General features: G+C 41.9%; 1 protein-coding gene across 1 annotated transcript in view; it reads left to right on the plus strand.

The window, feature by feature from the left end:
- The window catches only part of DRC11 (dynein regulatory complex subunit 11), a 315,369-nt gene that overhangs the window by 270,703 nt on the left and 28,058 nt on the right, over nt 1-16,608 (plus strand). The window contains exons 13-14 of the mRNA XM_082262397.1: nt 6,674-6,756; nt 7,736-7,843. Of these exons, the coding sequence (XP_082118523.1) occupies nt 6,674-6,756; nt 7,736-7,843 (191 nt within the window). The remainder of the gene's footprint in view (nt 1-6,673; nt 6,757-7,735; nt 7,844-16,608) is intronic.

The raw sequence follows: 16,608 nt of genomic DNA on the forward strand, positions 1-16,608 counted from the left end.
CCAGCAAAAACACACCTGGGCATTTTTTTTTTTTTGACGCTAGCGTTTTTTTTGGCATTTTTTTGGGTTCTTTTGAGACAGGCAAAACATCTGAACTTGTGTATAGTGGTATATATACACACATAATTATATGTATGACACCTAGCCATGTATAGGTGTGATAGTAGCAGAAATATATTACTGTAAATGATTTCATTAGCGCAAGCATATATTTCTGCTACTATCACACCTATATATGTCTAGGTGTGTATATAAATATATGTATGTGTGTATATACACCACTATACACAAGTTCAGATGTTTTGCCTGCCTCAAAAGAACCCCAAAAAATGCCAAGAAAAACGCTAGCGTCAAAAAAAAAAAATGCCCAGGTGTGTTTTTGCTGGCATTTTTTGGGGGTTTCTGGAGGCAGGCAAAACATCAGAACTTGTGCACAGTACCACTATACACAAGTTCAGATGTTTTTCCTGACTGCAAAGAACCCAAAAAAATGCCTTCTATTAAACCGGCAAGGTGTTACAGCAGCGAAGCCATACTCCTGTGCTGAAAGTTTTCTAATACAAACAATCTTTTTTTTTATGGTTCTGGACATGCTACAGAGCTGAAACTTCACATGTACACTTTTTAGACCCCCCAGATCTGAAATCCAAAGTAAAAATCAAAAAATCTCTTTTTTTTTTTTAATTTTTTCAATAATTGGCTTTTTTATCAAAAATGACAATTTTTAAGAACTTTTTTTGTGTGATTTTGTGTCTGGGGGGTCTAAAAGGTGTACCTGTGAAGTTTCAGCTCTGTAGCATGTCCAGAACCAGAAAAAAAAGGATTGTTTGTATTAGAAAACTTTCAGCTCAGGGGGTTAGCTTCTCTCCTCGGTTTTCACACCTTGCCGGTTTCTAAGCAGGCATTTTTTTTGGGTTCTTTGCAGTCAGGAAAAACATCTGAACTTGTGTATAGTGGTACTGTGCACAAGTTCAGATGTTTTGCCTGCCTCCAAAACCCCCCAAAAAATGCCAGCAAAAACACACCTGGGCATTTTTTTTTTTGACGCTAGCGTTTTTTTGGCATTTTTTTGGGTTCTTTTGAGGCAGGCAAAACATCTGAACTTGTGTATAGTCGTATATATATATACACACATAATTATATGTATATAGACACCTAGCCATATATAGGTGTGATAGTAGCAGAAATATATTACTGTAAATGATTTCATTAGCGCAAGCATATATTTCTGCTACTATCACACCTATATATGTCTAGGTGTGTATATAAATATATGGATGTGTGTATATACACCACTATACACAAGTTCAGATGTTTTGCCTGCCTCCAAAACCCCCCAAAAAATGCCAGCAAAAACACACCTGGGCATTTTTTTTTTTTTGACGCTAGCGTTTTTTTGGCATTTTTTTGGGTTCATTTGAGGCAGGCAAAACATCTGAACTTGTGTATAGTGGTATATATACACACATAATTATATGTATATAGACACCTAGCCATATATAGGTGTGATAGTAGCAGAAATATATTACTGTAAATGATTTCATTAGCGCAAGCATATATTTCTGCTACTATCACACCTATATATGTCTAGGTGTGTATATAAATATATGGATGTGTGTATATACACCACTATACACAAGTTCAGATGTTTTGCCTGCCTCCAAAACCCCCCAAAAAATGCCAGCAAAAACACACCTGGGCATTTTTTTATATGTCTAGGGGTATATATACAGACATATATGTGTATATATACCCCCTATACACATGTTCAGATGTCATGTCTGACATCAAACATGTCCTCAAAAAAGCACTGGCAGTGGCAGCCCCTGCAGCATAAAAAATGCTTGGCTGGTGAGAAGCCATATTCCAGTTTCGAAGCAATTCAGAGAAATGATCATTTCTCTATAGCGGTCACCCTGCTATGGAAGGGTTTTGTCACCCTGCCATAGCAGTCACTGCCAGTTAACCCTACACTACACTACGGTCCCTTTACACTTAACACTTTCCCTACAGAAACTAAATTTTTTAAGCTAACTTAAGTGTAAAGGAGCACTCTAACTACACTAGATATCCCTTTCCTCACACTAATAAATAGCTAAATGACACTTTTAAAGTAAAATTAACAGAACTGCTTCCACTCTCTTCCATGTCCAGTATAACAATGCTAGGAATATGGCGGGGGCGATCTTATATACTGGGGGGCATATTCACTAATGATTGGTCTAGGGATCCCCTAGTCACTCCAATCACATTCCTAGCATTCTCCTGCCCCCTCAATTGGCTTTTGCTAATGGTTCTGGTCCAATCACGGGCTTTTAAAGCCCATTTCCTGAAGCATTGCATTTTGGTCGGTTCTGGTTGCCGAATTCCGAACTTTTTGGGCAAAAAGTTCTAAATTCGGCCAAACCTCGAACACCCAATGTTCGGGCCGAACCGATGGTCGACCCGAACCGTTCGATCATCCCTATTCACAAGCCCTAAGCAAGATCACTGTTTGTTAGACTGCAGTTCTGTACAAAAAATAACTGTCATCTCTAGCTGGTAGTGTTATGTCTGTGGTAGCTTTAAAACATATATAAAACCAAAAACAAAACTGATAGTTTTGCAGCCTGCTGCTCCTTAGAATTGGTGGCTGTACTGTCTTTTTTTCCACACCTTTTTAATTATATTTACCTGGTAATCCTTTCATTAACTCACTTTCTGTCCTAAAGTGAAAACCTTATTTAGCAGTGTTATCGCTCTAGAATATAAAGGGTTTGATTTGCTAAAACTGCAAAATCTGGTGCAGCTGTGCATGGTAGCCATTCACCTTCTTACTTTAGCTTATTCAGTTAAGCTTTGACAATATGTAGCACCCTCTAGTGTGTTAGTAGTGAAGTGCAGGTAAATTGATGTGGCTCATCGTATGTGTGAGTCTGGAATCTGGGTAAGGGTTTATTGCAGTTCAGACTGGATGACTCATACAGGCAGGCCTCTGGTGCCTCCACCTGATTCTAGAAGTTTGGAGAAATTTCTAGAAGTTAGTGGGCGGAGGCCAGGAGGGTTGATCTGCTTACTTGGGGGAATCTGGCTAATCCTCAGGCAGGGGGCCTGGCAATATGGATGAGTCATGCCAGCAGGGGGAGTTGGGTGGAAGATAGATTGCTGAGGAGACTGTTGGTGGCCTAGGAGGGGTCTCTTAGGTCTAGGGAATACCCCAACTCCAGGCTGAGCTCGAGCTGGCTCAGGGGGATCCATTCAGCAGAGCAGTTTGACATGGAATCTTGCCTGAAAAGCAGTCTGAGCAAGGAGGACAGAGCGAGTACATCAGCACACCCAGGGACATTCATGGGGAGAGATAGCCTCATGTAACAAGCTTTCTAAAAGGATATGGCAACGCTTAACCCTTTTATGACCTTGCCCTGGGAGATCTTCAGAGCAGCCAGGAGGGCTGGCAGTCCCTGCAAGCAGTAAAACTGAGAGCAGATCTACACAAGCAGAAGATACACTCCTGCATGCAGTTTGTCTCAGGTTTTCTTCTATTTGCAAGGTGGGCTAAGAGCTCCTAGTCTGTAATGGACTTTTTCGCCTTAATCCACTAAGGACTATGCTTGTATATACAGGAACAAAAGCAGTCCAGGTTCTTTTCTACTGAGAAAGGAAGTTGTCCCCTGTTGTTGTTCTTCATTCAGATTGGGCATTCCTTCACCCATCCAAATTGTTACCCCTAGAAAAACATAAAAACAAAGCCTAGGGACTGACTTCTTGTATCTGGATGCAAGCAGAGAATGTGTGTTGCCTGGCTGTGCAGGAGTAGGAGAACCAGTTACCAGCAGCTGCTGCGGGGGCAGTGCTACAAATAAAACATGGAAGCTGATTCGTTTTTGTGCAGAGCTGCACCATATTTTGCAATCTTCAGTTTTAGTAAATCAATCCAGGAGTGTGTTAGGACTGCATAACTCTTCCCTCTGTTCTCCAACATGGGGAGATGTTTTGTAGCTCATGGAGATAGCAGAGAACAATGCTAACTATACAGGAAGTTATCAATCTTTTCACTGGCTTCCAGATGCCCAGTGAATTAAATTCAAAACACTAACAACAGCATACAAAGCCATTCACAACTCTGCTCCAAGCTACATCACCATCTTGTCTCCAAATATCACCCAAACCATCTTCTCTGCTCCTCTCAAGACCTCCTACTCTTAAACTCCTTTGTCCCCTCCTCCCATGATTGTCTCCAGGACTTCTCCAGAGCCTCTCCCATCCTCTGGAACAAACTACCTCAATCTGTATGGCTATCTCCTACTCTAGCTGCCTTTAGGCGATCCCTGAAAACTCATCTCTTTTGGGAAGTCTCCAACTAAAGGCTCGTACACACTTGACGAAAATCGGACGAAATATCCTCCGATTTTTATCTCTCATGCTCAGCGGTCATAACTAGGGGATGATCGAACTTTTCAAAAGTTCGGTTCGGCCAGAACATCCGAACTTCCCGAAAGTTCGGCCCGGATTTCAGAACCCCATTGAAATCAATGGGACCCGAACTTCGGTAATCAAAAAACACCATTTTGAAGCCCTAAAACCCAATAAATGCCCCTAAAAAGTGCCTAGGGTTCTAGGTCATACCCCAGGGACTATTAATCACACAAAAAAAGTTCTTAAAAATTGTCATTTTTGATAGAGAGCCAATTATTGAAAAAAAATAAATAAATAAAAAATTAAAAAAAAAAAAAAATTCTTTGGATTTAGTATCTGGGGTGTCTAAAAGGTGTACCTATGAAGTTTCAGCTCTGTAGCATGTCCAGAACCATAAAAAAAAGATTGTTTGTATTTTGTCACTTATAGAACAGGTTAGTGGCTTCTCGCTTTTCACACCTTGCCGGTTTAATAGCAGGCGTTTTTTTGGGCATTTTTTGGGTTCTTTGGAGGCAGGAAAAACATCTGAACTTGTGTATAGTGGTATATATACACACATACTTATATGTATTATACACTTAGACATATATAGGTGTGATAGGAGCGTAACTATATTGGTGTTAATTATTTAATTAGCGCAAGTAGTTTTTTCTGCTCCTTTCACACCTATATATGTGCAGGTGTATATATACATACATGGGTGTGTATATATACCCCCTATACACATGTTCAGATGTCATGCCTGACTCCAAACATGTGCTCAAAAAATCACTATAGACGCCTGCAGCCAAAAAGCAAGCTGACAGGGGCGAAGCCATATTACTGCAGCGAAAGTGACTTGAGAGAAACTAGCTTTTCTCTATAGCGGTCACCCTGATATGGAAGGGTTTGGTCACCCTGCCATAGCAGTCACTGTCAGTTCACCCTACACTACATTACGGTCACCCTGATATGGAAGGGTTTTTTCACCCTGCCATAGCAGTCACTGTCAGTTCACCCTACACTACATTACGGTCACCCTGATATGGAAGGGTTTGGTCACCCTGCCATAGCAGTCAGTTAACCCTACAATACATTACGGTCACCCTGACACTTCACACTTTCCCTACAGAAACTACATTTTTGAAGCTAACTAAAGTGTAAAAGAGCACTCTAACTACACTAGATATCCCTTTCCTCACACTAATAAATGCTAAATGACACTTTTAAACTAAAATTAACAGAACTGCTTCTACTCTCTTCCATGTCCTGTATTACAATGCTAGGAATTTGGCGGGGGCTATCTTATATACTGGGGGGCATATTCACTAATGATTGGCCTAGGGACCCCCTAGTCACTCCAATCACATTCCTAGCATTCTCCTGCCCCCTCAATTGGCTTTTACTAATGGTTCTGGTCCAATCACGGGCTTTTAAAGCCCATTTCCTGAACCATTGCATTTTGGTCGGTTCTGGTTGCCGAATTCCAAACTTTTTGGGCAAAAAGTTCTAAATTCGGCCGAACCTCGAACACCCAATGTTCGGGTCGAACCGATGGTCGACCCGAACCGTTCGATCATCCCTAGTCATAACCATTTTTAGTTGACAGTGCATAATGTTTACGAAATTTCTTGTCCGATTTTTTTTTTTTTTTGGGACGTTTGTACCTAGACTTCCGGGTCGTCAGCAACTTCAGATCATGTGCAGTCTTTCCTATCCGACTTTTCGCGGATGTACTGTATACACATTAAGCGAAAATTGGTCGTGCTGGGGACAGACGATAAAAAATTTGGTGTTTGTCCAAAAAAAATTGAGCATCGGCTGCTGAAAGTTGTGTACACACTAGCCGAAAATTGTACGATTTTACCTCGGACGGGAATTTTCGGCAGATTTTCTACTAGTGTGTACCCCACCTAACTGAACTTTTATCACTTCCAACAGCTTATCCCCCCCCCCCCCCCCAGTTATAACCTCTTGCATCACTTGCCTACCATATTAGATTGTAAGCTCTTATGAGCAGGACCGTATTTTATTGTATTGTAACTGTACTACCTCCCTGTATATTGTAAAGTGCTGTGCAAACTGTTGGTGCTATATAAATCCGGTATTATAATAATAATATTCAGCTCATAAGATTTCTGGCAGGATGAGCAGCTACTTTATTTTGCACTTGTCGAACAGAAATAATAAAACACTTTCTGATATATACAGGATAACAGACCAATGGGGAGAATCTTTTTGTTAGAGTTTACACTTTAAGTAAATCATAAATATGGCATTCTTTTTGTGTGTCACACAGGACCATTGATTCCTTATATGAGGAGCTGGTTACAGAAGGTCTTCTCATAAAACCAAAGCCCGTCAAGATGTCAGATTTCATAGGTAAAGCATTAAATCTCCTAATATTGACTTAAAGCTGCACTATGGGGATAATTAGATTTTTTTTTTACAATCTTAGCTATCTCTATTGATGCCCGTTCCATGTGTGGATGCTGCGTTCCAGAAAATGTACTTTTATTCAGCTTGTATAGTACACCAAACATCCAACGTTCAGACTCATGCTCCGCCTGTAGTACAGTTTTTACAGTGGGTCGTTTTCTATTCACCCAGCTATTCAGAAAAGGACTTGTATTCTTATCACTTAATACAAGGAATTCTGTGATTGGATGAGAAGAGACTGTGACATTCATCAACACCCAGGGCCACTGATAGGGGGGGACCACCAGTCCTCTTGTAGGGGGCCCGAGCACACAGAGGGGCCCACACAGAGAGGGGGATTAGTGATGGACAACAAATACAGAAATCTTCCTCCAGCGCCTGAATCTGATCTTTGTCCCTCTCTCTGCTATCAGCTTTTATCTGTTGAGAAAGAGACAGTTGTCCCTCACTAATCCCCCTCCCTTGTGTGCCCCCCCTCCCAGCACTTATCTCTGCTCAGGAGTTTATTAGTAAATTGTAACTTTGTTTCTCTCTCTCCGTCTCTCTGATCACTGAGCTCCAACTGCCCAGCCTGTATATTTTTCTCATCTCATCTTCTTTTTTATTTAACATCGTGTTTTTTTTTTTTTTTTAGATTTAGCAGGAATTATGCGAGTTATGTTATATTTGTGTCTGCTAATAGTGATTTTGTTGTAATTTTAGCTAAATATATCTTTAATATTTTCTTGGGGGGGCCCTGCCAGGTAGTCTGTATGGGGCCCCGCGATTTCTAACAGCAGCCCTGTCCACACCTTCCAATAGTTATTTATTTTATTTACAATTTCTAACCTATGCTTGACAAACAACAACTTCAGTTTCATTGTTTGATTTGGGTACCAACACATTTGTTTGAGGTTTACAGCTGTTTGTATATATTCTGCAGCTGAATACAGTTATTTGGGTACCACCCTACGCCAGGCTGACATAGAGCCGATGCCATCCCTCAGTGATGTCAAGCAGCTTCTAGTCCTATACGGAGTTCTACCTTTAGGTGAGTTCAGATTTCACTTATATGTTTACTGGTGTATTGTTGATCAGTTATTTTGTGGATAACAGTACAGGTTGGAACAAATGGACAAGATGTACTTGGAACTTGCACTTATAAGAAGTATCAAATGAAAGCAGTATAGTGGAAGAAAAATGAAACGGTTGATAATTCGCCATTTGAAATTCTTTTTCTTGCCTTGCTCTGTTTAAAAGGGATATTGAAGTTGTTTTCTGACGATCCTTTTCTCGTGAGAGTTTGTTCTTCCTAAAAAATACATGACTTGAATTAAGGCGTATTATCACCTAATAAATAACACTTGAGGCTTGTGTGTCCGATCATGTACTGCACTTTCACTTACCTCCATAGCTCCATGGTCTAGAGAGATCATGTGTTAGTTTGTTGGCAGTTGTCCTCGGTCTTTCTACATACAGTAGGATTTATACAGTGCATAGAAGTCATGTTCTGGCCCCCTAGATGTATTCCAGAGAAGTTATCATGGAGTTCATATGTTCTGTATGTTTAAGGACAAAGATTTGGAACCAGTATTTATGGCTGGTCTCCACACAGAACTCTCCAAAGTAAATGAAGAACTGTACCAAACTCTACACAGAAATTTATTTTCACTGCTTGATAAGGATATTCTCTTATTCAGATAACAATTGATTTTTTTTAACACCTGTTGAGGAAAAACGTGTAAATTATCTTAGGTGTTTAGCTTTTTCTATGGTGGGATCCCAAATTTTAGCTTGCTGTTGTTGCATAGTTACATACGTAGTTAGTCTGGTTGAAAAAAGTCCACCTAGATCAACCAATAAAAAAACCAAATATCCTAAAACAAATTCTATATACTCAATCCTATACCCACAGTTGATCCAGAGGAAGGCAAAAAAAAAAAAACCAGCAGAGCATGGTCCAATTTACTCCAGCAGGGGAAAAAATGCCTTCTAGATCCCCGAGAGGCAATCAGATATTCCCTGGATCAATTTTACTTATAAATGTTAGTATCCAGTTATATTATTTACATTTAGGAAAGAATCCAGGATTTTTTAAAGCAATCTACTGAGTTGGACAGAACCAGCTCTTGAGGAAGTCTATTTCACATTTTCACAGCTCTTACTGTTAAGAAACCTTTCTGTATTTGAAGAATAAATCTCTTTTCCTCTAGATGTAAAGAGTGCCCCCTTGTCCTCTGTGATGACCTTAAAGTGAATAATTTAACACCAAGTTCACTATACTGACCCCCTATGTATTTATACATGTTGATCATATCCCCCCTTAATCTCCTCTTCTCAAGAGAGAATAAATTCAGTTCCTCTAATCTTTTCTCATAGCTGAGCTCCTCCATGCCTCTTATCAGTTTGGTTGCCCTTCTCTGCACTTTCTCCAGTTCCCAGATTATCCTTTTTGTGAACTGGTGCCCAAAACTGAACTGCATATTCCAGATGAGTTCTTTCTAATGATTTGTACAGGAGCAAAATGATATCACTCTCTCTGGAGTCCATACCTCTCTTAATACAAGAAAGGACTTTTCTTGCTTTGGAAAACACAGTTTGGCATTGCATGCTATTATTAAGCTTATGATCTACCAGAACACCCATATCCTTCTCCACCATTGATTCCCCCAGTTGTACTCCTCCTAGTACTCTATTTTACCAAAAGTATTGGGACACCTGCCCTTACACACACATGAACTTTAATGGCATTTTAGTCTTAGTCTGTAGGGTTCAATATTGAGTTGGCCCAACCTTTTGCTTCAACTCTTCTGGGACGGCTGTCCAAAAGGTTTAGGAGTTTTGCTAGGGGAATGTTTGACCATTCTTCTATAAGCTCATTTGTAAGGTCAGGCACTGATGTGGACAAGAAGGCTTGGCTTGCAGTCCCCGCTGTAATTCATCCCAAAGGTGTTCTATTGGGTTGAGGCCAGGACTCTGTGCAGGGCAGTCAATTTCCTCCACCCCAAACTCGCTCATCAATGTCTTTATGGACCTATCTTTGTGCATTGGTGTGCAGTCATGTTGGAACAGGAAGGGGCCATCCCCAAACTGCTCTCACAAAGTTGGGAGCATTAAAGTGTCTTGGTATGGTGACGCCTTAAGAGTTCCCTTCACTGGAACTAAGGGGCCAAGCCCAACTCTTGAAAAACAATGCCACACCCTAATCCCCCTCCGCCAAATGATTTGGACCAGTGCACAAAGCAAGGGCCATAAAGACATGGATGAGCGATTTTGGGTTGGAGGAACTTGACTGACCTGACTTCAACCTGATAGAAAGCCTTTGGAATTAATTAGAGCAGAGACTGCAAGCCAGGCCTTATTGTCCACATCAGTGCCTGACCTCACAAATGTGCTTCTGAAAGAATAGTCAAACATTCACATAGACACACTCCTAAACCTTGAGGACAGCCTTCACAGAATAGTTGAAGCTGTTATAGCTGCAAAGGGTGAGCCAACTCAATATTGAACCCTACAGACTAAAACTGGGATGTCATTAAAGTTCATGTGTGTTTAAAGGCAGGCGTCCCAATACTTTAGGTAAAAAAGTGTATGTAAGATGCATGCATATTCTTAGCCCCAAAGTGCATAACTTTACATTTTTCACCATTAAACCGCAAGTTTAATTCTCATAACAAAAGCAGCCAGTTTGCTGTTTTTATGAGAGCCAAAAATGGCAAAAAAAAATGAATGCCATATCTAATGAATCGGAGACCTGGAAATTGATTGTACAACCCTACTGAGATCTCAGTCCTTATGTTTTTATACCTCTGCTCCAGAGGATTAGGTACCTAGAGGATTGTTAAACTGCAATGCCTTAGTCATTTTTTTCCCTTGTGCATATCTCCACTGTACTCCGGTAACAGGTGCACTTTAACAAACAGGAACTATCTTTCCAAATAGATGTGAACAACAAACTTGTATAAATATAACATATTATAATACTAAGAATAATTCCAGCACATGAAAGTTGGCTGGTATCGTCAGAATTTTTTTTCTTTTAGATCTGTACTGAGAAATTGTTTTACCATTACAGTTCAGTGTTTCCTGGTTCCCAGCCTTCTAGTTCTTTGTGCGTGTAAATTCTCTGCCATGTTTTATTTTAGTGTATTTTTTATATAATGCCGGCATACAGATGTACGCAAGCAAAATACAATGGTTGGCAAAAAGAAACCCATCTGATTGGTCTCAGGGGATATAGAGTCATCAAAGGGTATATCAATGAAACTAACAGGAACTTTGAAACCGCATTACCTTTGACTTCCCATAGTACTCACACTATGCAGGCTCTCACTGATTGTTTAAAGTGGTATTAAACCCTCACTGGTTGTTAGTTTAACACCAATGTCTTGCCCCAGAACTTCCAGTTTACAACTTTTGATGCTGTTGGCTCCTCTGTGCTGCTTACAACAAGCTCCTGCTTCACAGGAAAGAGTTAACTTTGGAATGTTCAGTCTCAAGCCAGTCTGTTAGCCTTGGGGGAGACAGGCCAGTGCCTTGTCATCCTTAGCTACAAGGCTGTGTGTTTCTATTGCTGCACACAGTGTATGGAGGCATAAGTGTAATCCTTGTATGCAAGGGTGGCTCCTTAGGATTCTGATAGAAAAGGGAGCCACCCAGAAACAGGAAACCTGGGGCAGCAGTCATGGCACCAGCTTAAGCAGTAACATAGACCAGGATTAATAGATAAAGAAGCTAGATACTCAGTAAAAAAATAAATCAGCTGGTAAAAGTACTTAAAAACTGAGGGTTAAATATCACTTTAAAGCTGAGCTGTTCAATGGAATCTGTTACAGCAGAGTAAAGATTGATTAGCCATGTCCATAGGGCTATTGTCCCATAAACCTTTCCTGAGAAATATCTGCTTAATGCTCCTCCTTCCTTCCTGGTATAGAACATGCCATAACCAGAGCTATTATGATAAACTAAATGTGAGGATGAGAAATGCACTGCCAGCTACATCTGGTAGCAAAGCTCATCTGCTGCTACTCTCTTCTTCATAGTGTTGCTCATCTCTTCTTTTTTCCATCTCCATAGTGGTACTCCTCTTATCCATTGCCTATCCCCATAATGATCCTCCTATCTTCCACCTCCTGTCTCCATAGTGGCACTCCTCTCCTCCACTGGCCCTATCCATAGCAATGCTTGTTTCCTTCTCCTATCTCCATAGTGGCACTCCTCTCCTCCACTGGCCCTATCCATAGCAATGCTCGTTTCCTTCTCCTATCTCCATAGTGGCACTCCTCTCCTCCACTGGCCCTATCCATAGCAATGCTCGTTTCCTTCTCCTGTCTCCATAGTGGCACTCCTCTCCTCCACTGGCCCTATCCATAGCAATGCTCATTTACTTCTCCTGTCTCCATAGTGGCACTCCTCTCCTCCACTGGCCCTATCCATAGCAATGCTCGTTTCCTTCTCCTGTCTCCATAGTGGCACTCCTCTCCTCCACTGGCCCTATCCATAGCAATGCTCGTTTCCTTCTCCTGTCTCCATAGTGGCACTCCTCTCCTCCACTGGCCCTATCCATAGCAATGCTTGTTTCCTTCTCCTGTCTCCATAGTGGCACTCCTCTCCTCCACTGGCCCTATCCATAGCAATGCTTGTTTCCTTCTCCTGTCTCCATAGTGGCACTCCTCTCCTCCACTGGCCCTATCCATAGCAATGCTCGTTTCCTTCTCCTGTCTCCATAGTGGCACTCCTCTCCTCCACTGGCCCTATCCATAGCAATGCTCATTTCCTTCTCCTGTCTCCATAGTGGAATTCCTCTCTTCCACCTTCCCTCCCCATGGTTACGCTCCTCCTTTCTGCCAGGGTAGTGTAGTAGTGCTCTTCTTTTCTATCCCCCTCTCTTTCATGGAGTTAGTCTCCTCTACCTCCCCTCTCCTTAGGGGCGAATATCTCCTCCCTTTCCAATCTCCATAGTGATGCTCATCTTCTCTGACTACCCTCTCCATAATGCCAAAATATCTCCTTTGCCTCCCCTGGCTAACCCACTCTGTATAGTGGCTTCATCTTAACCTTCCCTCTCCATAGTGCTATTTATCTCCTCCCCTCCCCCTCTCTATACTAGCGCTCATCACCACCATCACTCTAGATCAGCCTTTTTCAACCAGTGTGCCGCGGCACACTGGTGTGCCGCCACAGGTTCTAAGGTGTGCCACAGATGAGCCCTATCAGATGAGCCCTATCTCCCGATCCCCTGGCAAACTGTACATCAGCACAGATAAAGAGCTCGATCAGCCTCAAAAGTGAAAGTAAAGGGGGGTAAGTGTGCTGTGCTCTCTGCTTCCCCCTACAGTGCCAAGAATTTATGGCACGATTTTGCGTGTGTTCCGCGACACACAGTAAAGTGACCCGAGCCTTGGACAGGAGTGCCTCCAGACTGAAAATACTTTTCAACGGCGCCCCAACTGGAAAAAGGTTGAGAAACACTGCTCTAGATAATGTCACTTCTCTCCTTCACCTCTTCTCTGCATAGTGCCCTTCATCTCCTTTGTCTGCCCTCTACATAATTGTGCTTTACCTCTTTGACATAGTGCCACCCCTCCCCTCTTTATTCCCTTCCTTTAGTGGTGCTCATATCCTCCATTCCCTTTTCCATGGTGGCGCTCAACTACTCCATCCTCCTCTCCATAGCAGCACTCCTCTCTATAGTAGCTCCACAGAATTTATCTCCGACAGCCCCCCCCCCCGCATAGTAGCTCCCATTTCCTCCAAATTGGCGCTCGTTTCCTCCACCCCCTTCACTTTGACTAGGAAGGATCACCTCCTCCAACTTCCAAATGAGCACTGTGGTGCTCATTTTCTCTCCCTCTCTTCTCCATAGTGGCACTCATCTCTGTCTTTTTATAAGACGTGATATATGAAAATATATAAAAGTATATATGATATACTATAATATACTATACTTTACTATACTGAGACATGCACCTTGTTTTGACCTGGGTTTTATTTTATAATTATTGGGGTTGATTTACTAAAACTGGAGAATGCAAAATCTGGTTCAGCTGTGCATAGTAGCCAATCAGCTTCCATGTTTTTTGTCAAAGCTTAATTAACCACATGGCGACCACTCGCCGTAATATTACTGCGGCAGGGCGGCTCGGCTGCGTCCAGTCACGTAGTACTACGTGACTAAGTGCAGGTGGCTTCAGCGGAGTGCGCGCCGCCGCAGCCGCGCTCCCGGTGTGTCTAAACGACGATTGCCGCTGCTCTCCCGCGATCGTCGGAGAAACCGAGAGAAGTCCCGCCTGCTTATGTAAACAAAGCAGGCGGATCTTCTGCCAGACAGGCAGGGAGAGATCAGCAGTTTCAGCTAAGCTGAAACTGTGATCTCTCTGTGCCTGTCACAGAACCCTCCCCCCCACACAGTGAGTAAGTACTTTAGGCATACATTTAACCCATTTAATCACCCCTAGTATTAACCTCTTCCCTGCCAGTGTAATTTATACAGTAACAGTGCATATTATTTAGCACTGATTACTGTATTAATGTCACTGGTCCCCAAAAAGTATCAAAAATGTTAGTTAGGGGTCGGATCTGTCCGCCGCAATGTCGCAGTCCCGCTAAAAATCACTGATCACTGCCATTACTAATAAAAAAATAAATAAATAAAAAGTCCAAAAATCTATCCCGTAGTTTGTAAACGCTATAAATTTTGCGCAAAGCAATTAAAATACGCTTTTTGGGATTTTTTTTTACCAAAAATATGTAGCAGAATACAAATTGGCCTAAACTGATAACAAAATGTAATTAAAAAAAAAATTTTATTGGGTATTTTTTATAGCAGAAAGTAAAAAATATGGCGTTTTTTTCAAAATTGTCGCCCTTTTTTTGTTTATAGCGCAAAATCTAAAACCGCAGAGGTGATCAAATACCACCAAAAGAAAGCTCTATTTGTGGGGAAAAAAAGAACATCAATTGTATGTGGGTACAGCGTCGCACGACCATGCAATTTTCCGTTAAAGTAACGCAGTGCCGAATCGCAAAAAATGGCCTGGTCATTAAGGGGGGTAAAACCTTCCGGGGCTAAAGTGGTTAAATAAGCTGAAGTTAGAAGCTGATTGGCTCCCATGCACTGCTGCACCAGTTTTAGTAGATTAACTCTATGTGTCCTGTTCATTTCAGCCTGTTCTTAAATGTCAAAGGATAATGTGAACTTGCCCTTTAGAAACACAAGGTGAACCCGCACCATAGTAGGTAGTCCCCCAGTTTATATTCTTTCATCCTGTCAGTGCTTGGGATATGCTGAATTTTATAGCGTGGTACGGCAGATTGTGCTGGAGAAGGAAAGTGCAGCTCATTGATCTTCTTTTGAAGAATCAGAACAATGAATGCTGCTGGCAGGTGTTCAGTGATCAAAATGTATTGTAGCAAATTTTAAGGTCACAGCTGCTTACTGTACTCATTGTTTCTGTGTCTGGTGTAAAATGTCTAAGGAGTATGATGGAGGATATTATCTTTTTTCATACATTGGGAGTTGCTGCGATATCTGTGTAGACATCTGCTAAAGGGATGCAACAAATTAGGAGAAGCACAAGAGAATTGAATTCTACTACTTTTTACGCCCTAGCCTCTTGACTACGAAAAGTAACAGAAAAACAAAAAAATCAGGTGAATAGTTCTGTTTCTTTTTTTAAGTCTGGAAGGATTTTACAGACATTAATTTGCTATTTAGAATTAAATACTCTTTCTGGAAGATAGGGGCTACACATGGTGATCTAGTTGCACGTTGACTATTTGGATTATTTCTTCTACAGAAAACATTGGTGTAAAGCCTCGTACACACGCAACGATTGTTGGCCGTGAATTTTCAGCCAACGTCCAATCGGCCGATTATTGGCTTGTTAGTATGATGCTTCCGACAACCGACTGCGACTTTTCGGCCGAACAAAATCTGGTGTGCATGCTATAAAATTTTTGTTGGCTGTCAACAAAACGGCCGATTGTTCCTCAGTCAGTACAGATTTCGGCAGACAAAAATGTGATGAGCAAGACTGGGCATGCTCAGAGAAGAAAAAACACACGAAAAGTAAACCAGAACATGACATCACTTCTGAAGTTGGTTTTTGTTGGCCGATAAAATTTGTGTGCAGTCTAGAGCACATTTCAACCAACACAACAACACTGGACAAAAGACGGCCGATCGGTCGGCCAAAAATCAATGCGTGTGTACGAGGCTTAAAGCCCCGTACACACGTAGCGATTGTCGGCCGTAAATATTCGGCCGCAGAACGATCAGCCGATTGTCGGCTTGTTAGTATGATGCGTCCGACAACCGACAGCGAATTTTCGGCCGAACAGAATCTGGCGTGCAGACTTTAAGAACGGCCGATTGTTTGCCAGTCAGTACAGAATTCGGCCGACAAACAGCAGATTAGCAAGACTGGGCATGCTCAGAAAAGAAAAAACACACGGAAAGTTAACCATCACATGACATCACTTCTGCAGTCGGCTGTTGTTGGCCGACAAAATTCGTGTGCAGTCTTTAGCACTTTTCAGCCGACAGGACAGCACCAGACAAAAGACGGCCGATCGTTCGGCCGATCGTTCAGCCGACATTCGGCTTTAGTCAGGGATCCTCACGCTATGGCCCTCCAGCTGTTGCAGAACTATACATCCCATGAGGCATTGTACAACTCTTACATTCACAGACATGACTAGGCATGATGGGAATTGTAGTTCCTGAACAACTGGAGGGCCATAGTTTGAAGACCCCTTGTGTATGTAATTATAAAGCATATGGGTCATGTTGTACCATGCAATGACCTAAACACT

This window comes from Pelophylax lessonae (assembly GCF_965119305.1).
Source record: "Pelophylax lessonae genome assembly, chromosome: 6".
In the NCBI taxonomy this organism is placed as follows: Eukaryota; Metazoa; Chordata; class Amphibia; order Anura; family Ranidae; genus Pelophylax; species Pelophylax lessonae.